Source organism: Fulmarus glacialis, unplaced genomic scaffold, assembly GCF_000690835.1.
Source record: "Fulmarus glacialis isolate BGI_N327 unplaced genomic scaffold, ASM69083v1 scaffold17463, whole genome shotgun sequence".
Classification (NCBI taxonomy): Eukaryota; Metazoa; Chordata; class Aves; order Procellariiformes; family Procellariidae; genus Fulmarus; species Fulmarus glacialis.
Window position 1 is genome coordinate 37,455 of NW_009201210.1, and position 25,366 is coordinate 62,820.

A 25,366-nucleotide genomic window follows, 5' to 3' on the forward strand; every position below is an offset into this window, starting at 1 on the left:
TAAAGGCTAAGCGGGCTGACACGTTTCCTTTAGAGTTTGTTTCTCCATGTAGTAATAATGGTTTTGTCCAACTTATGGGCCTGTCAGTTCACTTCCTAGCTTGGGCAGAAGCCTTGCATTGCACAGGGAACATTAGTCATTTGGATTCACCTCCCATTTAGAAATGAGGATGCATCCAGTTCTTTCCCGCCCTTTGCCTGCATCTTGTCTGCTTGTCAAAGCAAAATCATTTTCCTGCATGTTTTCTGCAAAATTTGCAACGAAGTCCCCTGCAGCACGGCCCAGGCAGTCCTGTAACACCAGTAGCAATGGAGACCTGTCACATTCTTGGTGTTACTTTGGAAGACACATGACACCTGGCTAAACACCTTTGGTTCATTTTATGTAGCACCAGTATATAAAAATAATAGAATCATTTCTTGACCGATGTAATGCAGTTTCTGTTAACTGGCTTTCCTAGAAGATTTTGAAGCAAGAACCCTTATCCAATAACTTCTGAAAGACAGCCTTTGCCTCTCTTTGCTTGGTAAGGCCCATGACAAGAACTTCCACCCTGCAACCAGACCAGCTGGTTCTTGCAGGGTGCCACTGGAAGGTGGCAGTCCGTGAGGCGATACCCCCATGGTTCAGGAGATTTTCCCGTAAGGATTAGTTAAAAGGCACCTGTGTAATTCAGTCTGTACACCGGGATTACAAATTAATTGAAGAGATGGGGTACAGCGATTTCATTAACAGCTTAGCTGTGATTCTGATTGCATGAGCAAGCAAAGACTCAATGCAATTAAGTTCTCTGTGTTTACAGGAAAAAAGACAATCCCTTCAAGTAGTTAAGTTCCTTTTCCTCTCCTAATTTTGCAGTAACTGTTGTGGTCCTAGCGCTCTGCTTCACTTTGACAAATCCTAACATTTTCTTAATTAAGAGAGATTTTTATCACACCCATATGGACTTAGTTTTTTTTTCTCTTTTATAAAGCTTCCAGGTTGTACTTTTATGGAACCAAAATATTTTACTTTTGCATAGCTATACACTTGTCAACTGTCGTATAACAGGAACAATTAATGAAATTAAGCAGTGTTAGAAGAGGAAATACTTTTCTCACCTAGCATCTAGTCGATGCTCTGACTTTCCCCACAGGAAGTCGCATCAGGCAAATAACACAGTTCTGAACACAGCGCACCTTGGAGGGGATATTCAAGTTTCATGTGTGCTTCGGAGCACACATTTCAGCACGCTTTGTTAAACCTGGATTAATGCCGATTTGCATCTGCTCCACCCTGTCCTGGATATTCGCTGTCCTACATTGCACACCATTCACTGGCATTTAAATACCATCTTTCCAACCCCACATCTTCAGGCAAGTCATTTCCCACCTGTCAGACATCTAAAGTAACAGTCCGAAGTTTAATGGCAATATATTTCTAGATTTAGTATACACCAAGAAAAAAAAAAAGGAAGATTTACATGGATAATGTGACTATATTTATTAATGCCAATGACAGCTTAATTCAACATCTGTTGATATGTGATCTGTGAGGATCTCTACAGCGGAAGGGTATTGCTTTAGAGTGGAAAAGATTATTGGTGTATTTTATATTTGCTGCACAAATTGAACAAATGTGTAATTCAGAAGATAACATATCAGTAATCCTGCTATGTGGGTGTTGAGAAAAATAACTTTACAGAAGTCCTTGGAGAAAAGCAAGGAGAACAGGAGACTCCATCCAACATATTACAGCCCAGTCCCAGCAATATCTTTCTAGCTAGTATTCAAAGCCAGGCGTGAAGGTGTACAGTCACCCACCACAGAAGAGTTTAAGTTGCAGTAGTTTGCAATGCAGCACTGTACTGTAGCTTTACTACTGACTCCAGTCATCTTGCACCAAATGAGCATAACCTTTGGAATTCTGTTTCAAATCAGTAATGCTGTCTTGAAGAAAGATTACGGTTTCTTTTTTAAAAAAAATTATTCTGTTTTAAAGTGTTTCCCAGTGCATGAAGGAAAAAAAAAGAGCCATCAGCTGTTCAAAAAACAAAATTTCATTTATTGTAAAGTTCCTGAAACAGTAAACCTTATCAGAAGTACAATGAACTGGCACTATTTCTTTAAAATGTTGAACTGTCTTCCAGGAACAGGACCTGGAATATTCAAGGGAGATCTTAAGCCACAGAATAACCTGGTGCCCACCTTCCTCCCTGTCCCCTGCCAGCACCACCAGTGGAGAACAGGCAGTTAATTTTTATTTGCATTTCCTACCTAACAGCTCTCAAGATTCACCTGGTAGACGGCAAGCTGGAATTCACCCTTTTGCATTTAGGGACCCTCAAATGAAAGGTGTAAGAAATGAGACAAATCACAATGCAAATTCAGCTTTGGACAAAAAAAAGATTATTATATAGAACTTTTAGTTTAATGACTATAAAATCTATAGCCTCTTGCTTAAAGAGGTGAGCGTAGCAACAAGACACAAGGAGACAAGGCTTTCCTTTCAACTAGATGTTAGCTGTTTATTCCAACAACTGCAACGGAGGCATAGGCCTGGACCTACCCTGCCTATAGATGTAGTTCATGTCTCTTGCCTCAGAACCATAGAAATAACAATTCTCCAGCAACTTCTAAGAACATCTGCACTTCCATTCCTTCCAGCTGCCTGCATTCAAGCAAACAGCAGCCATGCTCCCAGCATTATGAAGGCAGCCAGCACATGCCCCGTCTGGAGATTGGGGACTGAGATAGCATGGCCCACAAGGTCCAAGGAGTCGATTCCTTCTCTGCAACCACCCCCTTCCCCACAAACACTTTAAGGCACAAGCAGCTTTTTTCAGATGAACTGTGTATGTCCATGCAGTCCTCCATATTCATGGAGCTGCAGAAAACCAGCTCTTCTGCACAAGCTAGTGATTTGTTCCCAGTCTTCATGTGTTACTTTACTAGTAACTAAGCCTCTCAAAAACATTATCCCCGATAGCCCCTCTCTACAGTGCAGGGTAAGAATACCTCATTTACAGTTTCACCCACACTTACAGTGGAACAGAAATAGCCTCAAGTGTGTGGGACTGGCTGATAGTCCTGCAGTTAAACATTGTAGAAAATTTTTCCTATGACAGGGCCAATCTAAGATGCCTTGTTTATAACTTACACTATTAAACTTTCACAACTTTAAAGAAATTCTTAATGTTAAAAAAACACTGTACAAAACCACCTTAAGGCACAAAAAGTTAAACAGAAATACAGCCCACTTGAAGTCTCAAAGCAGCCAATTCAAGAGAAACTGGCCTTGTAGTAAGCACATAGTTCATTTATACATGTTAAGCTTCATTGTCATACATTAAAAACAGTAAATATAGGACAAAATGTATGCTGCTCAGCATCTACTCTTTTTCTGTAGTACCAAGCCCCATCTGAAACATGATCTCTGGTTACAAATAGGAACTGAAACAGCTTACAGGTCCCTCAAATGATTTGCTTTGAGCAACCATGAGCTATTACACATTTAGGTATGCAGATATGGCAACATAAATTTGTTTTGTAAGGGTGGGATGTGAACATGCTTCAACCTCAGTGCTTTGCTCAACTTTGTAAAAGCAAGGAAGTATGGATGTGAAAAAAAGTCAAAATGGCACTGATGGAAGCTGGGAGAAATTTTAATCTTGAAGAAACGAATTTCATAAGTTAATGTCCCTCCCCCAAGCAAATTGTCTTAGGCAAATGACTGAACAGTAAAAGAAAGATACCCATGAAGAGCACTGTCATGCTTAAAAACTCTGAAACAGATCAGCATTGTAGCTAAGGTCAGCAAACATGCAGCAATGCAGCTCCCGTCCACCTCCAGAAATGCCCAGATAACACAACTACCCTGTTGGCTCAAAGATTCTTGTTTAACTTCTACTAATGGCCAGCCAGAGCTATCTCAGAAAATCTTGCATCACGGCTTCTCAGTAGGAGTCTGTAGGTCAGTGTCTACAGGAGGGAAAACACAGCAAATGACTCATTTCTCCAGAGTATGAAAGGTGTCTCTACATTACAATATAAAACACATCCAACCTCAATTATTCAAGTACTATTGGATGTTTTGTTATATGAAGGTCTTCAAGGAGTGAGAAGTTGCCCTACCTACATCAATATTCAATATGTAATTCCGTAGGGGAAGAAGCCTGATAGAACGATTTAATTTAGGTGCAATTTTTCTGATGTGGCTTCAAGTGAAGGCAATCAGACCACTGGCAATGAAGCCTTATGGAAAAATGCTCATTGCCCCACTCAGTGTCACACTGCTTTTTGTTCAGTTTTCTTTTTTACTAGCACTTTTTCTCCCACCCTTACAGCAATGCTAATCAAATCACCCCAGTACTGCTTGGGTTATTAACAAGCCATTTACCTTTTGTATGAAGGAGGAACTGTAATATTAGCACAGAGCACTGAACTCCTGTTCACTAAAAAGAGTAAGAACTTTCTCAGTACATTTGAAATTAGGAAAGTCTGTAGCAACATGGAAAAAAGGAAAAACTAGCTTAAGAGTTTCTATTCATTGTTTTATAAGCAAGAAAACTTTTGTCAGGGTTTATTATAAAGGAACAGCATAAGGAAACCAAATAAATAGTTGAATAGTTAACAGTATGCAATATAATAGTACTAAACTTCAATTACACAAAAATTAAACTTTGGAACAGCATCAATATGAAAGATTTCTTAGAAAACCAGGACTCAGTCCAAGATCCTCAGACCTGTACATTGCAAAAACCAGTCAATTTTGATGCCCAGCTGGTCCCAGCTTTGCCCTCTGAGGGACCATATCCATTGAGAACTATGACCCATCCATACAGCTCCCTAACCCCTCTCTGCCCCATCATACACATGCTGTTTTTCCAAGTGTCTAAGGGAGAGTGATTGGGAAGCACGAGGTATGAGTTGTGCTTCATTGTTTCAGAGGAAGCGGTATCTTCTTCCTCATCGAATAGCTATATTGAACAAGGTTATGCAATTTACCCTAAGGACGCTTCTTTCTTCCTTAAAGCAGCGGTTAGAGGAACAGAAAGAAGGCAGCAATGACCTCATGCTCCCAGTAAAACCCCAGGTGGGTGCTGGGGGAGGTGGAATCGAGGGCTGATTTATCATTAGTTGGACAAACTGTCTGACCTAACATGGTGAAATCAGTGGAGAGAACTTCAATAACTTCAGTAGCGCTACAACAGACCCTCCATTTTTCCACTCACGAACACTGTGCAGTCACACTGAGCTGGATTCTATTAGCACATCTCGCCCAACACAGGAGGGGAAGGGAACGATCTCTGCTGGCTCTCAAGACTGACCCTCTGGAGCAGGGTTTTACTACGCTCCCAAATAACAAAGTATCACCACTGTGATCTGGAATTGTTCCCCGATACAGATTTCTTTACCTGTGGGACACGTGCATCTCTTCCTAGAGAAGCGCAGCTCACTGTTGGCTATACGCCAGATGAGTCTGGGTCTTTGACTTAGTGTAAGCAAAGAAATATATACACAGTATAACTTTGAAATCTGTATGTCAAAACAGTTGATCAAATTCTCCTCTCATACAATTTTTAGATCAGTAGATAGTTCCACTGAAGTCAGGAGTGCTAAAAGGTGTTTGAGGAAAACCCAGCATTATATATTTGCATTAAATGCCAAAACATATCCTGAAATACTCATCTTGACATCTGTCACTGAAACACTTCCAATGTCAATTTCTCCAGAACACTGGAACAATTAACAAAAACTCTGCTATCAAGCAACAAAAACACAGAAATAAAAATTACAAACAAAAATAAGCTTTTTATCTTTGTTAAACTCCTGTCAGCCACTTGAAATCTTGTTTATCTGTTCCATGAAATTAAAAACTTGGCACATTTTCCTTGGATGCCATTTATCAACATTTTCTTTTATCTAGAACATTTATTGCATATCAGAAATTCACTTGGCTAGGATACTTTTGTTTAGTAGAAAACACTGCCTTCCACTTATAGCTATGAAGCTCCACACAGTTCAGTAAATGAATTCTCCTGGTATTTCTTGCAGTAATGGTTCCTCAAATTTAAATCGTTTGGAAATGGCTTTCTGCTCGGTTACTTTTTCTTTTTCTGACTGCCTACATTGTCCCAGTGTATATGATGCCACTACAATTAGTTCTTCTGTCACTATTGATTCTTCCTCTTCAGTCTTCTCAGCATCCACTGATTTTTCAGAGGCAGAATCTGCATCTTGCTGGGCAACATCACTGGTCTCCCCTCCTGTACTGTTATTCCAGGCCCTGCAAGCAGGGTTATTGCTTTGTTCTAACCATGGATGTTGAAGACATTCTTCAGCAGTTGCCCGGTCCCTGCAGAGGAAGGAAAGTGTTAAATGTCCAAATGAATTTGAAATTCAGTGCCTTGCAGAAGAGATCCATACAAATTATTCCAAGGATACGACTGTATTAAAGACAGACTGATAGAACTTAAAAAAAAGAAAGTGCTGATAGCAGCTACCTCTTACCAAAGAAGACCAACAGCAGCCCAAGGAGATGAACAGCTAACGTTTAAAATAAAGGAGTTCATAGGTCCTTAAATATCAGAGTTTACGCTCCCATGTTGCCAACCATCTTCCAAAATTTATACAGGTTTTTTTTAATAGGAAAATTATCCAATCCTTACATTCTTAAAGTATTCCCCTAGACAGGCAGCAGGCAATTTCAATAGTTGATAAGCCCCATGAAGAGCTGGTGAAATTCCACAGAAAACACCTCTTCTATTTTGACACCCGGAATTTCCAATTTGCTACCCATTGAGAAAAGCATACTAATGAACAAGAAAAGAGTAAGGTACTCTACCAACTCATCAAGAATAAAAAGCTCAAAGCACAGTTCATTTAAAAGACATCAGCAAGATACCTGTAAAGAAAGTTAGTATACTGTACCACATGCTACAATTCATATACAGTTTTCTGAAATGAATTTGAGTTTTAATTACTAACACTTGGACACATTCAGAATATGCAAGTTCGGAGGGAAATGGAGGACTTCTCTTTTCATATATATAAAAAGTAACAGCACAATGAAATATGAATAATAAAAGTTCCCTTTTAGTTTAAAAATGAAAATGCCAGCACTTGCTACATTTAAAATTAATCCAGTCAGACATATTAGCATATACAATTGTGTATTTTACTTACTCGGGTTTCTTAACCAGCAGAGTTTTGATGAAATCCACAGCAGACTCTGATATGAGGTCAAAGTCTTCTCCAGAATAACTTATGTTCATTTGAGATATATTTAAGAATGTTTCTTGTTTATCATCCCCTAAGAAAGGCGATATCCCTGTTAGCATAACATATGCCAGTACTCCAATGCTCCTAAATTAAAAGTAAAAACAGAAAAGCAGTTTTTTAGGGTTTTTGTTTTGTTTTGTTTTTAAAAAAACCTTTTCGGTTAAGTAAGTTATGATGACCATTAATTTGTTCAACTTACCACATGTCGGTTGCTGTACTGATTGGATCATAACTCAGAATTTCAGGAGCTATTCAAAGAAAAAAAACAAGTTCTATTTTTCTGTCATACGCAGACATTATATTGTAGTTATATAGTGCAATAACAGGCACGTGGTAAAATCTAATATAAGCCATTTGAAGCATGACAGTCTTTTGAAATAGGGATATTTCTATTCAAGTTATTTAAGTGATTACTATCATTCATCGGTTTTAAGTAAAAAAAATTGTTTTCCTTTTCTTGTCATCTTCAGAAGCCAGCCAGTCTCCTTCCCAATTAAGGAAGCTGTATACAAATTTCTTATGGAAAAATGAGAAATATCCAACATTCCATATTGCAGCACTGAAACCCATATCCATAAAGATATACTATGCAACTTAAAGATATTTTCACGTACATTTTCAAGGCCTGGAATGATTTGCTTTTAAAAAAATGAAATGGTTACAAACCTCCACAAGCTACAATATTATATTCAGAGACTGAATATGTAATTCTGAACTTTTAATCCAAGTAATACTTGTTATCACTGCTGGTAAGAATCATCTAAAGTGTGTACTCATCTTCAACACAAGCACACAGTTATCACTCATTAGACTGGCAAAGCTTACGAGTTCTAGCTTTTACAGCAGTGTACCATGTCCGAGTAATAACCTGATCTTTCAACACAATAACTACACAACCAGGCTGGCATTCACCAAATTAAGGTAGTTTCTCTTTTCACTCCCCCAAAGCCTGGGTAGTCCCCTCCTCAGTTGTATAGTAACAACTTACCTACATATTCTGGAGTTCCCATAATTTCTCTTAGTTCCTCACTGCTCTTCATTATTCTGGAAAGGCCAAAATCTACTATCTTAATATCTCCCAGAGGGGACTTACTGGTTAGTAAAATATTTTGTGGCTGAAAAACAAAAGGAGACTTTCAGGATCACCCAAATCTAATGTCTATGACACCATAATATTGCACAATTATTTTAGATCATGAGTAGCAATAATGCATTCCATAACAAGTACGATACCCAGGACCATTTATTTGTTTGGTTCCACCCCCCCCACCCCCAAGGTGAACTTGAAGAGACATGTAGACTAAAAAGAGTAGCAGGATTTTGTGTTTATAACTGAGAATCAAACATCTACCTTTATTAGCTTAAACCACACACAAAAGACATGCCAGTAGCTATCACTTAACAATAGCATATAAATACCTCAACATTTGTACCTTTAGTCTTTCATATCACCTTTTTAACTCCCCTTCCTTCCAACAGATGGTGTAAATTCCTCCTGTTGAAGAGTGTCCAAAAACACCCAATCATTTTAAAAAAACTGAATACATAAAACTATTTTGACTACACTTGTTTAAAGAAAGTCTGTTGCAACTGACCTCGATCTTGTTCAAAGTACAAACAATTGTATTACAGCATACTAACTGAAGAACAGTTTAAAAAAATCCAGCAGCCTGAAAAACAGGTTTTTAAGAGCATCACCTTTGGATAAACTTGTTTGCTCTGACGTCACTAGATCTTGGCTGTCATCCTTCAAAGCAACTTTGTGGTCATTAAGAAGTTCCTTACCGTCTATTTTAAATGCTAGCTCAGTTTAAAAAAAAAAAATCTGAAAACTAACTTCAGACAACAGGACTTCGAAAGTTTTTGCAACTGAAGCATAGCCTTGCCAAAAAAAAGGTGTACCCTCCCTGCCCTCAGGCCAATGGTCACATTGGGTTCTATCATTAATTTCTCTGAATGGTAACACTGAGTTGACACTACATTCAAGCCTCTGGTGAACCCAAGTTCCATGAAAATGATGAAGCCTTTATTTATTGAGAACCTGGATCATCATGCATTGGGGTGGCTGAAATGGGAGGAGGGCAAAGAGCAAGAACACCAAAGCAACCACTGACTGATAATCCAACTGGATTAACACCAACATTTATACTTTTTCCCTAATCACCAAGCCGTTCTCTCTTCATCCCCTAGTCAATCATGAAGGCATGCTTTCACATGAACAGCCTCACTTTTGAACACAGAAATAAAACTGTGCAAGAACATTTTAGAAACCTTGGGCCAGTTCTCCTTGCTGCAAGACCTAAATATAGTCAAGTTCTTTCATTCCTGCAAAGTTAAACTATGGTATTTCAAACTAGCTCCATGATGTTGTCAATCTATTTTCTGTTTGTAAATCTATGCATTAAGAACAGGTTTTTTTTTTTGCTTACAAACTGGGATCTGGTGGCCATACAAAGGCTTTCGGAGCTGCGCATTACCATGTGCTTTATAGTTCACATTTGTTATTCTGTATTTGTATTAGAAAAGCAAACATCCAAAAAAGCTGACCATGCCTCACTAATTAGCCTCTCAGATGTTCTTCCCAGTGGGAAATTTAGTTACTTTCTGAAGAGGCAAATAGAAAGCAGGAGAAAAGCATTTGTTCTCTATATTTAAATGAAGAAAAGTTTTTAATGGAAACATTTCATGAAACCCTTAAGCTCTGTATTACAATACTTTAGTAGATAATGTAGTTGCCAGATGAAGTTTATTGTCCTTTTTGAAAACAATCTTACTACTCAAAACACACCTATGCAGAAAAAAACTGCCTACAGTATGAATTGAGTCATAACCCTAAGTCAATTCATATTGAAATATCAGTCGTCATTTCCTTCTTTTAAGGAATTATGATGGGGTTCAAATGAAGTGACAGTCTAAACACCAGCATGAAACCTTAAAGAAGCTGTAGCTTTGAACTTACCATAGTTTTCAGCTCGACACAATTTCTCTAAAGCTTTAAGAAAAGGACGATCATTTTCCTGCATCTGTAAAGCTGTTTCTCTTTTGTTTTTCCACTGCTATAACACATCTAGGCTTGCCTAATGCTGATTAGCCCACAAAGGCAAGATAGATGCAGGCCAGAGGCTCTCCTGGTAGCCACTCTAAAAAGGGCCTTTCACTCTTACCATCAAGCAGTAATGAAATGGCTAATGAAAACTGTCAAACAGCAACATTTAAAAACCTCCCCCTCTACTGCAGTAAGGCTTCAGGGTTCCAATTTAGATCCTCTTATGTTGTGCGCTGAATAAAAACATAAGAAAAAATCCCTGACTAAATGGACAATCTGAATGTATGTACTTTACTACAAGATTGGCATGTGCACAGAAACCACATGATGTGACCACACGAGTCTAGCCCAGAAACGGGTACTTTTGGAAAGATTACAAAAACAAGACAAGTAGAAGTTGTCTTTTTCCAAGCATACTGTCAGCAATGAGAAACTTGGGCTTTAGAATTTGAGATGTTGGTTATACCTGTATCATCATGTTCCAGTAATAGCAGTGAAAAGCATCATTTGTCATTGCAAACATTAATTTTTCACTTAAATTGGACTAAACCACTGTCACATGAAAGAGCATAGCTTTCTTGATGCTATGGACATCAGTGCAAAGGCCAAACTAAGGCAATATATACAAAGATCTGGTCTCACCTAGAAACTTATTCTGCAAGTTGCACAAATTGTGTGTAATAAGTGTACTTGGTAAAATAGTATATCCTTCAACCCTACCTCCCCAGCAGGTTTTGGAATCTTGTAAACTGACTATATAATGGCAAAATCCGTACATTGCAGATTTGCTGTTATTCCAGAAGTTTCTATGAGCCTCTGGCCCTAATATTTCTTGTATCTTTAGTCGGTTTCTTTAAGAGTATCACTAAGGACACATAATAAAGGTCATGTTTTTAAACTAATCAATGCCTCACCTTAACCTGCAACATTAATGAAGTTAGGTATCTAATTTTATGATACTGTTAAAAAAAAAAATCAGATCCCTAGAAGAAAAGACAGAAATTATCCAAAGAGTAATGGGCAGAAACAGGAAAAACAGACTAGCTGGGATACCCCAGGTACATTGTGTGTAAAGATACTAGAGTAGGCTGATCAGTCCGCTCTAAAAAAAATTAAAGGATTCCCATATCTTTAAGCAATTGAAATGTAAGAGCAGAATTTGCTTGGGGGTTAGGTTTTTTTGGTCAATGTGTACAAGTGGAAAAAATGCAACAGTCACTAAAAGAGTAGACATGTTTGACTGGCATCACACTTAATTTCCCAAAATAAACAATTCAAGTCCCATAAATTAAGAAGTAAGGCCATAATCAAAATAGGTTCTGTAGAACCTGGATACTCTATACTTGCCTGTTAACAAACAGCTTTGCTTTAACTGCTATAAAGGTTTGAACTCCAGATTAAACTCCTCTTTTACCTTGAAAAATTGATATTTTAATTTTTAACTCTTTTCTTAGTTTCCTGGGTGTTCCTTTAGACAAGGAATACTACACTTCTATTAATACTACACTTCTGTGTAATAAACATTCCACCTTAATCCACCTGGAAAACTCAGTTGAGAAAATTAATCTGTAATGTTCTTGTAACAGGACACTTCTTTTGTAATTGCATTAGTTTGCTTTCTGAATATTGGTGTAAAATGACACCCAAACCAATTTCAAATAATGATGTTGCTAGCTGTGCTGACGGAACACAACATCTTGAAAGCAATACAGAAGAAGGAAGGGAAAAGTTGTCTGTTGGATAACCAGAGTAATACATACTATAGGAGAGTGCTGCTTGGAGCAGTCCTTCTCCCAGACCCCGGGGCTATGTAAGGCTCTTTACTTATCTCCGCTGTAGACAAGAGGCAGCTAGTCCTTCCTCAACCCCCACACCTTTTTAAATTCTCTTCCCTTTCCAACTACTTTAAGCTTTTACCAAACACCAATTCAAGACCAAGTCAAACAGCAAATGAAAACACAGAGGAGTCTTCCCTTACTCTGCAGCTTTTATGCACTATTAAGAGGAGATGAAACATTCCCGACTACAATCTATGCACACCCTGCAAATTAAATAGCATCAACACAATACTGTCAAATGATACTTAATTTGCACTCAGTAGCATTATATTTGCTCTTTCTCCAAGTCAAAACTGGATTACATGATTCTATTTTGCTATTAAAAACAAGCCGTATTTCAACCATCTTTCAGGAGAATCATGCTTTTGGAAAGAAATGATCAGGCGGCAACCTTGCTAAGCCACATCAAAATACCCCATTTTTTTCTGCAGCGTTTAGTCTCATAGGAAAAATCTTACATCTGTTAAGGAGGCAGACAGAAGCTAAAGCAAGCTAGCTGTCAGTGTCATAGATCTGGTTGATTAGATCTATAATATAAAACTACAACAAGCATCTTACAATCACATACTGACAACCATTTTGACTTAAATTCTTTGGGGCATAGAGCCTGACTTTTTTTGAAGGTGTAACATATGGAAATTGTCTTGTACCAGACAAATGAAAGGGAAACTTTTAGAGACCCAAAGATGAAACTAATAGCACAAGGAAAACATTTTAGCAAGAATTTGTAAACTTTTTGATATTGGCAAACACCTTGCTTAACAGCACAAGTCTTCCAAATGTCACCCCACAAAACCAGGTATTTAGTGAATTGCATGCTGCTGTAAGCCACTAGGTAAAGCAGTACGAGCCATGCTATGCAACAGAAGATGGTTTGAGGCCAGTGGGTTAATAAACACACAGCCAAAACCAGCACCCAACTTGAATTTTTGAGTTCCTTGAAATATGGGCTTTTTTTTTTTTTAAGTCTTGCAAGGCATGTGGGTCAATCTTTGCAAGTCATGGTTTTTAATCCTACAGTTTCCGTCATCTTTATTTGCTAATATTCTGAAGACTTCCCTAAACCTTATATTGCAAAAGACTGATAGTCTTATATATCACAAAAGTAATCACACTGCAATTAGGACTCCTATTAAGATCCACTTTTCAAAAAGTTACATTGCACACTGCAGTAATGTATAAATATATTAAACCAAACACTAGACAATCTGCTCTGCTAATAAACTTTTATAAACTAGCAAAGCAATGGTGGATCTTTCAATGAGAACTGGATATGCTCAATTTTGTAACATAAGTTTTCTGATCAGTTGGAAAGTTTTTAAGTAAGCTTTTTCAGAACTTTGAAAAAGCTACCTGTCCACAAGCTGTAATCAATACCCCAGTCTACTTTTGCGATTAAGTACTGTAGTCAAATAAAGCACAGCACATTTCTGATAACAGATACTCAGCTGATAGTGCTAAGGAACACCACAGCTTTAACTACAAACATGTATGAATATATACTGTCCACAAAAGACATGTTTTAATTTTACACACTTTGCTTCAAGGAAATTCAATGGCCAACCATAGTAGAGACACTGAGTATCTTGTATAAAAGTACTGGAACTTTAAGGAATTCTAAGTGCTCATTTTTAGTCCTTCTGAACACTTATTCTCACATCATTTGCTAAAAATTTTCCATTAATTATTTTAGTACAATTATTAATATTCTATGTGTATGACTAAATCAATGGGCTGCAGAAAGTTTTAAAGGATTCCACAGATAATTTGAATAAATGGTTGGAAAACCAGGCAGGTGAGATATTTGTGTGCAAATATTACTCATCATCTGCTTTAGCTGATGAATGGTGCATGATGTGCTAGGTTAATATATTAAGTATGTATAGCTTGATACTGGAATCTACTGGTAGCTTTGTACTACTGCCAAAATGCAATTAAGTATGAGTAAGGATCTCAGCAACAGAACAGAAGAAACATGTAGCTGCTTACTATATACTTAATAAATATGGAAATTGGACATGTAAAAAAATTCGAAAGTTTTACTGCAAGATACTTTTTATACTGCCTTGCTTAGTAATAATAAAGTAGTTCAACCTCAAAATGAGATAAAATTGCATCTTCCATATGAGTGTATGGATGGAAGCTAAAGAAAATCAATTGCAGCTTGCTGCCAATGGGAGATGATAGTTTTCTGGATCCCTGCTATAACTCTTTTCTTAACCATAGGCAATTCTCTGGGTTTCATATGATGGCAACTGTACTCTTCTCTTGATTTGGGTCAAAACTATTTTTCAGTAAGAAAAAAATATTTACTCCAGTAAATCATGATAATTGATATACCAGTAGGGTAGTGGCCAACTGTTTGGCAGTAGGTGACAATCATTTAAATTAAGTTTTACAGTAATTTAAAAAAAAAATACTGAAGTGTTATAAATATATTTAACAGATTAATATACTGTTTACCAGTCCTGTATGAACACTTCATTCTGAAACATTACACTTTATACTACCAGTGTCTCTGCCATCCTTCTGCTTCATGAAAACTCAAGTCGGTACAAAAACTAACCTATTTTTCGATGGCCATATAATACCCAGACATTTTTATGGCACTTTAAAAATGAGCCAGGTCTTACTCAAAGTACTCATTTGCAATTTAAGGTGCAACGCAAATCCACTTTTGATTACATTACATTTCACTTAATCAAATGAAGTTTATATTTGACATAATCATAGAAACTTCCCAAAAGGATTGCAGTCCTGGTACCTACTGCATCTCAAAGGTTGAACTTTATCGTTCGAGGAATAACTCGATAAAAATTGCGTTAATTACAAATTAGCATTAGTATGACATGACCAATAAGAATGTCAGCAGATAAGAAATTAATGAGAATACAGCAACAATCTTACCTTTAAGTCAAGATGAACCACATTGTTTCTGTGCAAGAATGAAACTCCTTCTAAGATCTGCTTCATAAGTCGTTTAACATCTTTTTCTTTGAAGGCTTCCTCTCTTTCAGCCACACACTGGTCAAAGATTTCACCTCCAGCAGCACTATGGAACAATACGAATTTTATTATTCCAAAGACTAAGTTACAGCACCCATTTTGTTCTACTCGCACTATTTTATTCAGCGTAAGCAAGATCAGCAGGCAGTAGCATCCAATAGTGATATTTTCAGTTATTAAACATTTGGCAAGGTTTTATAGCCTAGGAAGACTTCTCTGCATTATGGCAGCTTTGGAGAGAAGCAAAGATCTTAGTCATTTAGGTTAGAGAATATGAATACTACAGAAACTTTTGGGACTATTTTGGAAACGCTACTGACTATGCTTTAAGATGAATGCCGCATTTATTTGACGACAGTGTTTACATAAAAGATGTGCCTTTTGCCATTCCTATGAAACTACATGGAAATTTGGCCAAGGTAAGCCTTTGTAAACACAAAGCAAAACAGCCCCACCCACAATCCTCCTGAAAACACTTTGCACATACTCAAAAGACTAAATGTAAAGTTTATAATTGAACTGGTTGTGAAGTCTCTGGTATACAGAAGTGCATTAAGTTTCTAAATGGCTTTCATCTAAAAATACCTTTGAAAATTTTAGCTCTCGGCTTGCTTCCTTATCTTTTGTTTGTATATGTTTAAATAAATAGAAAAGTAACAAAAATATAAAAACAGCTACAGATGAGTGAATGTTTTTGAAGTACTCTGAAGCCACTTGCAGCACCATCTGTATCAACGACTCTAGAGAACTAAAATTGTTTTATAACATAACCATGTAGCATCATAAGTAAAATAAACAGAGCAGAGGCTCTACCTTAAAAAAGAATGGGCATAAGAACATTAGAATGGAACCATTTCACATATGGATTATTGAATTACTACTTAGCAACGTATAAATGAAATCAACACATACACACTTTGTTCTGCATGAAATTCCATAATCATCCCTTAGTGAAAGATGGTACAGTATCTTCTCCAGTTACCCCAAACTGACATGCCAAATCTGACTTCGCACAAGCATTAATCTTTATTGATGCATAGCCATCTATTCTGCCTTTGCTTACTCTTTTCTAATAAATCATATTACCTAGGCAATCCAGAAGACAGAGAGGCATATTGAACAAGGATGTAACAGCAAATAAGAGTTCTACAGAAATGGTGCATTTGGATTATGAACCCCCAGAAAAAGAACATTCAAGTTTTCATTTTGTCAATACTAACTTTGCTGCTACAGTCCTAGTACCTGAAAATGCCTCATGGTTTACAAAAACTTTTTGCCTTCCCAGATATTCTCATTACTGTTATTTAAAATTCTCCCTGTGGATTGTCTTAGAAGCAAAAATAATTTAAAAGAGAGTTACGTCTTAACTTTTTCTGAAGAGTTTTATATTTCTGTTCTATATGCTGGCATACTGGTACAGAGTACAATTTGATTTATTAAACTAAGATTTTTCTTTTAAAAAAGAAAAGTCCATTAAATAATTATTTTTCTTCATCCTGTATCAAAGATGATAGAACTCAAGAATAAAATGATTTTTCGTCAAAGGAGTATTAATACTTTAATTCCTCTAGAAAAATTGCATATGCCTGACACTATCACATCTTTCTTCAGCACATTTTTATTTAATTTAAGGAAAAAGTTAGTAATATTTCAGCTTAGAACAGGATTCGGATATTAATGACATTTTAAAAATTGACATTAGATAGTATATTCTAATATTTTAAAACAAATTCTTTTAAAAAGCAACATCAATTGTATCTTCAAGATAGGGATAGAAAAACATCTACTGTAATCAATAAATTAAACTGTCTACTTTGAGAATGCCATAATATGTTACTTGGAAGAATGATTTAATACCTTGTAGCAGTAAATTATAATGCACATGCAGTGATAAGATCTACTACCAAAATTACTAACACGGTGTGTTTTACAGCAACAGCCCTGGGATTTTGCTGGTATAGCTCTGCCACTTAAAATACGCAAAACAGTACTTCTGCTATTTAATTCTATGTGAAGTGGGATTTATACCCTAGAACCGCTGTTGTCAACCAGGGATCACACTTCAGGCGGGGCCTTATAAAGCCCTGTTTGCTATATCTCTATTTGGTAGACATCTGTTACAATTAAGTCACACGAATAAGCAAAATAACATTGAAGTAGCCACCAAACTAAAATTTAAGCTACCTAGAATTTTAATATTACACTTAAAGAACTTTGAATTAATGTGTTAAAAGTCAAGGCAATAAAAGTTGAAGCACACAATGTCCCATCACTGAAATCAAGAGACAGCACTACCATATGAAAGGAGAAAACCCTCGATTCAGAAAAATTCAGAAAGCTTTTTTTAAAAAAGGTATTTAAGTACCTCCCAATACTTCTGAAGATGCCTAGGTTCATCAGTATTTTTAAGAGCAAGACAAGCAAATACAGCCCTTACACATACACACCCACTTCATGACTTAGGAAACATAGCCATTCTCAGCTACCATAGACAAATATGCTTGGTTTTACAAAAAAGTTTCACATGGAAAAGTGGTTTCACATGCAATGTTTCATTTCTTTATCAACTTTGCTATTTAGGATGCAGATAGAACAACTTCTTCCAGACAATTCATTCTATCCAAAAACTACCACATTCAAACAAGTAACCAGCAATCCTTTACAAGAACATGGGGAAATTTGTTACTGCAAGACTGTTTCATGTATTGTTGCTGGGGAGTAAGCTTAATTGATTCCCTTAAGCAAAACAGTCAGCTAGCTGTAAGCCAACCCAGTCACAAGTGGTTGGAAGTACAATGTCAAAATGAACTCCAAAATGATTCTGCCGCACATCTATGCCAAATTTTGCCAAGCTCCTTAACAATGCTTTCAACTCGGTTATTTTGTATTCCCTGGCTAGAGCTCAGGGAAAAAAATTAATCAAAACACAGAAGGGATTAAAATACCTGGTAGGAAAGTATTATGGGCATGTCATTGCTATGATTTCTGCATCCATGCGGACCTGGAGTTCTCCGCTGTTTATAACATTTACCCATTTTTCCTCTAAGAACACATCTTCCATTAAGCTGTAGCTTTTCTAACGGTCATTATGAAGTAACAACTTTGCAAACCACGAGGCACCCCCACCCACCTCCATAGAAAATATTCCTAGGGGATAAAAGCAAAGAATTGTCCTTAGGACAAGAAAGTTTTTAGGAAAACAAGCCATCTTAATCTGAAAAAAATGGATAAGGAAATCTTTAAGAGCACAACATTTTGAAATCCAGTGTTACTTAGAATGCATTATTTCTCTAGTACACACTCCCTTAGCTAGGTGTACGAAAAAACATGAGACATACAAATTCTTTCCGAACTTTAAGGCAACCAGAATTCTTAAGCTTTTTGAATTTTCTTTATGAAAGTACTGTTGTGCTATTAACTTCCCTATAGTTTCAAGTGAAATCCAACTGCTCTTCATCAGTGAAAAGCATGCTAACATTTTATTACTGCTTATCAGCATAAATGACCTCAAAGTCAGTTGGAAGCCTGGAGCATTAATCTTGGTTACAATTATGTTGACTTTAAATTCAATGGAGACTGCTTATCTTCCTTCAAACATACCTTAACAATGCACTGTACGGAATTCAACATCCTACTTCTTTCAAGTGCACTTACAATACACTACCACAGTCATTTAGAATCATTAGAAAAAGATTGAACAAATCTATTTCAGTGCATCTGAAAAAATTAAACATTCCCCCAGCTTTAATGGATCAGACATTAAGACAGTCTTCTGAAAGACTCAGCAGTACAAATCCTCAGAGTACAGATATGTAGATAACAAGTTCCTAAAATACACTTAATTTCAAATGCTGAGTGAGACCATATACTGTCTGCAAGGACCAAAAATCTACTTCCTGAATCTTATGCTCTGTCAAAAGCCTTTCTTGAAAGGGTTATCTTTGGAAGATAAATGGAAACTCATCTGTACACAGAGCTTACATTACCAGATCACCACACCAAGGTGGTTATAACACTATCAGCAAAGGTTCACGTTCACTACTTGCTGACAGTCATACCCCCCTTTCCTTGGCTAAGCATACCATCAGTTAGTAAGCAAGCAAGTTAATTTACTGAGAATTTTTCCAGTGTAAGGCTACCATAACATACCAATGTCCCCAAAGGCTGAGAAAACTGTAAATCCGTATCTGATGAGAGGACATATGGGAAGAGAAGCATCCAAATGCCTTAAGTTGTAGATACTGTTCTTTTAAGTTCTTGGTTCTCAGACAAATGCATCTTTTTTTTTTTGCCTTAACCTTTCCAATCAGGCAGCCCAAGAACTGAATGAAATGCAAACAGAAGGTAACTAACACCATTTGAGAAGTTTTCCCCTAAAACTTTCTGAAGAGCTCCAGTCAACTTTTTTAATTGATCTAAGACAAGATGCAAACATTGGAGCAGCTACTTCTGATTACAGTGGTTTTGCTTCAAGTTCTACATTTTGAATCCCATGCCAAATGAATCGTTTCCTGCCAGCAGACTCCTACTTCAACCAGTCACACCTCCAGTAAGTAGGACAATAAGTAATGTCCAAGACAATACAAGTAGCAACATTATCCAGATCCAAACAACTACGGGTGAAAAGAGCACTTCATCCAGCAAATCAAATAAACCCCAACCATGTCTTCAAGTTGATAAAGACAACTTTTTTCTTTTTTAAAGTAAGCATAGCAAAAGTCTACTATATCTACACAAGACCCTGGCAGGTAATTACTCAGTTCAGAAGCTCTTCACAGAAAAATACTTAACAGCTTAGATTTTGAAGTTACACATAAAGGTTTCTTTAGTATTCGACCCACTAATGACCCACTAATATCTATCCCCTCCATAGATATGTAAACATATGGTGATGAACACTTATAAAAATGCCAGTTCTTAAGCATCAGATGCTCTATTGCTCGCCCTTTCAAAAGAAATTGGAAAAAGCCAGGTTGGTTGCATACAAATATTAAGCCCAAAAGTTATAAAAGAAAAGAAGCAAATTTGATATCTGATATGTCAGGTTTTCCAGACTGTATCTCTACCTTTTCCAGCAAAAGTCCAGTTTTCTTTTTTATTCATTCCATTTTCACTGATATATAGCAACAGAACTGACCCACAGATTAATTTTAGGCTTTACATACTACCCCCTCAGACTTATTTACCCCTTCAACTCTTACTTAAACCCTTTGTTTGAGGTCTTGTGCTGACAAGCAGAAGTCAGAGACTGTCATCAGGGTGGATGCAGAAAGCCACCAATTTGCTATCCTACAGCTGAAGCCAACACTGTAATGCCTCAATGCTTCCCATTGCTCAGAACTTAGTATTAACAGTTAGAGGCCAATTTTAAGTTTGTTTTCTGTCAAAAATTGATACTGCTTGAAAGACAACCCTCCGTGTAACATTAGTACTTCTCTTCATGAAGGCAAAGCACTAGTTGTCCCCCCTGCCTTACAACAGATTTAACATCAAGACAATAAACTTGAAAACCTTAGAAGATAAAGTTAGTGGCCAACAATTAACTATTATTTTTTCTCCTTCCCATGATAAAGATCTGCCACACAGACCATCAAGCTTAATAGAAACTGAAATGCCCTAGAGAAGCTTGCAGTCTAGATATGTTCTTTAATCCTCTGCATACAGAATGTCAGAAATTTACTAACATTCATACCTGTTTTGTTGCAACACGTCTCTGGAACATGCTGACATTGAAGAAGCATCCAGACTGCTGAAGTCAGGGAAAGACTGTTTTTGTAATTTACAACTCTAACACACAGCTATTTATCTGAAACAAGGTATGACTGTTTGATGCATATAAAAACAATAATGTCGCTAATTACTGAACAACCTGGTGACTACTGAACAACCTAGTTAATACTTTGGATTAAAAATGTTTTGCAACTGTAAGAGAATTGAGTTCTAAAAGAAAACTAGCAATCTTGCATTAAAATTATCACAAACCCCACTGCTCATATCAAGCTTTGGATTCTATCTCTCATGTTATATCCCTACAGGATCTAGAAATTTAAACTGTATTCTAGTTAGATCTGTGCTGCTAGTGTTTAAAGCATGTATTTATGAGTCTTCAGTAACAGCAGTTAAAACTCTAGAAGCTCTGTCACACCTTTGCATTAAACAGATACTTGAATATTTCATAAATCATGAATTCCATAAGGGCACAATGAAGTTGAAAAAATGTATTCTAGAAGGAAGTTTTCCTTAGCAGACACAGTCTCATTCCATTTCACTGAACTTTAGAGATATGGTTTCTTTTGACTTCTAAACAAGACCAGATTGGGACACAAGATTTCTCACCATTCATTTTTTTTATCAATGGAAGAAAGAACTGTACTAACTAGATTTATCTTAGCAGACAGGTTAAGTCACTTCTGAACTACCAAGCCTTACTGTTCCTCTCCTAACTATTTAAAATCCATAGAGCTTGAACAGGATCTTAACAGAGTTCAATAGCAACAAACATTTGGCTGCCTCTTGGAACCTAGTATCTAAGCCACTGGAGTATTAAATGAACAGTCACAACAGCTGCAGAAACTCCCATCTGGACCAACTCAAGGCGGGGAAAAACACACAGACAAATGTAGAGTCACAAGTTAAATGTCATTTGAAATAAACTATTCTAGGTCTGAATCCTCCTACTCTTTTTCCTCCCCAAAAAGATAATGATTTAGAGAGCTTTTCATTGTAGATCATAGGGGGTTTTGATAGTTTCTTTTTAACAATGACATTGCTTTCAATACCTTTCTCGTAACTAGTTAAAAAAAACCAAACAGCTTTCACCCCATCTTTGTCACTGTCAAGGAAATAAACTTCAGGTTTTGAACAGATACTCATTGCTTCTTTCCTCTTCTTCTTTTACAAGTAGGGAGTGTACACAGTTTATATTTCACTAAAGATTTTTTAAACTACATAAATTATAGTTCAGCTTTGAAAGACACTACATAATTGGAAAAATTCATTATAATCTGCAGTTGTTACAAGACTGCACATAACTTCTTGTAATACTGATTTTCTTAGCAATTCTTTTTGAACTCAATAAAGTGTAACAGGCAAGCAATAAAATCTTTTCACGTTATTCATATTGACACCCAGTATTTTTACATTATTAGTTTTAAACAAATACTGCAGAAGCTTATTCAGGAATTATTACTAGTACTTACTATTCCAGGACTAAAATCATCTCTGTTGCAGTTTCATAAACTTCATGCAAGTTAATGACCCAAAGGTTGCATTGTGCCAGCTCAAGGACTGCAATTTCGTGGATTATTTCCATCCGACAGTCTTGGCCCTTTCTTCTTTTTCTCATGAATTTTGCTGCAAACTCTCTTTCAGTGTCTTTCTGGATACACTTCTTCACCACTGCAAATTTTCCTCTGAAATAAAAGAAGAATTTTAAATTAAAATTAAGTCCCTTAGTGACAACATTAGTATGGCCCTTATAAATTAACATTACAGGAAACTTGAACAAAATCACCATTAATGAATACATTTAAAATATGCTCTAAATTTAGAAAGATGCCTTGCTGAGTGATAATCCCTACACTTAAGCTACGAACATCACAAGCCAGAATGTAATTTAACCTCCATTAAAAATAAGGACTTAAAAAAAAAACCCTGTCAATTCAAGAAACATGGATTTCAAAAATACAGAATAAACAAGCTGTGCTAGTTTGCAAGATTAAGGTGTCCTCAAACTTTTCGTTAAAAAAGCTGGCAGAAACCAAAGTGTACAAACAGGCAATTTATGCTTTCTGTGACTACATTACAATAACCTAAGTAATTGCCCAGCTATTGTTTTCTAAAGTATCCCACCATATTCAAGGCAGCAGCAACCAGCACTCTTATTGAATAACTGCTCAAAATCCTGCTCCATTTGCCGTGCAGTATCCAGACTCTGCTCTGCTTTTTCAAAGATGGCACTTTATATTTTCACTGTAAGATGTCTCAAACGATAACAGCCAGAGTTTTTTGATTGTTTAACAGTTCAAAACCCCTTATTCTTAGTCTCACTGTATAAGTAAGGAACATGGATCATCTCAAAAAAATTAAGCAGCTTGGCCAACAAAGTTTTCTAACAAATTTTTTTGTGACAATGATAATGTGAATACAAATATACACTAAGCAGAACTGAGCATAGTGCTTAACCCACATTAATGAGCATAATTTCTGACAAAACAGACAACCGATGAGTTACACCAAGCCAGCAGGCTAGCTAAAACCACACTGCAGCACTTACGTCAGAAGATTTCCCCCACAGCATTTTAAGCTGAAATGTCTGCTCTAAACTTCCTTGCAATAGAGTCCCACGCCACCTGCTCCACTCTGTTCCATTCATACAGTACAGATTTTTAGACTGAAAAGGTCTATTAATTAATATCTGTCCTCTAATGTAATGATGAATTCTCATACTTTGAAGTATAGCAATCTTTTTTTAGTTCTTACCATACAGGTATAATGTTCATCAAAACTATCTTTTCTATTTATATGTAAAAATTTTCGTATAAAGCTGCAGGAATAGCTTGGAGATCTTTATTTTGGTTCTTTACTTAACATTGTAGGGTTGCTGAAACCAAAATAAGAGTCTTCATCTGGTTTGGAATACAATTACATGGGTTTTGCCTTTCCTACCTCCAAGCTGAAGTTCACAGAATTAACTAACTCAGCTCATGTCAAAGTTTTCACTCTCACAGCTCCCAATCTATTGTCAGACTTACACTTCCATGAAATGTAACTGCTAAAAGAAGTTGTGGTCAGCTTGCTTTTAATAGGCATTTGTTTCAAAATTACCTAGTCTAAATGAATTAAGTCAAATAAGCACCCACAAAGTGGGTATTTGCTAGGCAATCTCACTAAAATAATCTGACTTCCAACCACTGATACAGCCACAGTTATTCCTCTAGGAATAATATTTTGCATAAGCACACATTATCTACAGCACAATAGGTATCAAGACCAGATCAGAGCACAGCCCAGATTGCTGTAAAGGTAGACAAACAGTAAGAATATGCTTTCAGTGTCTTGAATCTCATTTTTTGGGAGGAAGTTCTTAATTAATAATATACACGTTAAGACCAATTTTGCTTTGCAAATGCGTGAAAATAATACTATAGGGTTTTGTAGCACTAGGAAGGTGTGGTCAAAAGATCACTGTAAAACTTGTTAATTGCTACAGAGTTACCACAGAACACCACAGGAGGAATAGACACCTAAAGCCTCGAATAAAGCCTAATAACCTGCTAGGTGCCTGGTACACATCTGTCAAAACCCATGTTGGAAGAAATAACAAACATGTATAGTAGAGACAGCTCATCAGGAAACACAGGAATGTGCTAACGATGCTCCTGATCCCAAAAATATTGCAAGGACAGTGTTTCTTTTAGGTAGATTTCTAGGAGGTTTGTGACATTAATGTTGCAGCTACAAGTATAAACATCCCTCCAGGATTGCAATCCTAACCACGACAGAGAGCAACCTTCCTTATGTAGTCAGTGAAAAGGATTTTAAGTTATTCCAAATGAAGACATGCACCTGTATGATTCAGGTACAATATAAAGCTATGCATTTATCAAAAGTGTTAAAATCCTTGGTGAAGTTTTTAGCACCAAAACCAAAAGCAGCACAGGGAAAAAAACCCTAGTGACTATGCTGATAAGAAAAAACCCAACAGATAAATTGAGAGACTAATAGATAATCCCTTTAACAGCAAGTTATTTTAATACCTGGTAGATACTAAGCCTTTATGCCAAAAACCTAGACCCCTGAGTTCAACCTTCTCTATTTTTCTTAAATAGTCTCTGAATGCTGTTTCCTCCTGGTTGAATGTTGCCTTAGTGCAGAGTCAAAAGCTTTTAATTCTAGCACCGGTGAAGGACCTAGGGAAAGTAGTTTAGAAAAGTTTGAAATCTCTATAATACAGCTTTCAAGAAGCACAGTGTTGTTTTGCATTACATACAAAAATCTATCTGGAAGCAAGTTAATTAGCCTAATGAGTACCAATGTTGCCAATTCATCGCACATTAGTCACTATGGAAATAAAATAGTATTCACAGGGCAGCAAGAAACAGCAAAAGCCACTACTGTGTGTGGCCACGCATGTCCTGTTTAGCTGAGCTGGCCAGAAGCCTGACAGGTGACGTAATTAAAAGGACAGGTTACACGGGAGTTCAGCCAGCTGA

General features: G+C 36.7%; 1 protein-coding gene across 1 annotated transcript; it reads right to left on the bottom strand.

The window, feature by feature from the left end:
- Nucleotides 1-5,517: 5,517 nt before the first annotated feature.
- On the bottom strand, nucleotides 5,518-22,564 carry STK17A (serine/threonine kinase 17a; the record flags this gene model as incomplete). Its single annotated transcript, XM_009573869.1, has 6 exons — nucleotides 5,518-6,336; nucleotides 7,167-7,346; nucleotides 7,462-7,510; nucleotides 8,251-8,377; nucleotides 15,054-15,198; nucleotides 22,352-22,564. Coding segments are annotated over 6 exons (1,048 nt in total), but the record flags the coding sequence as incomplete, so codon positions are not given.
- Nucleotides 22,565-25,366: the final 2,802 nt, after the last annotated feature.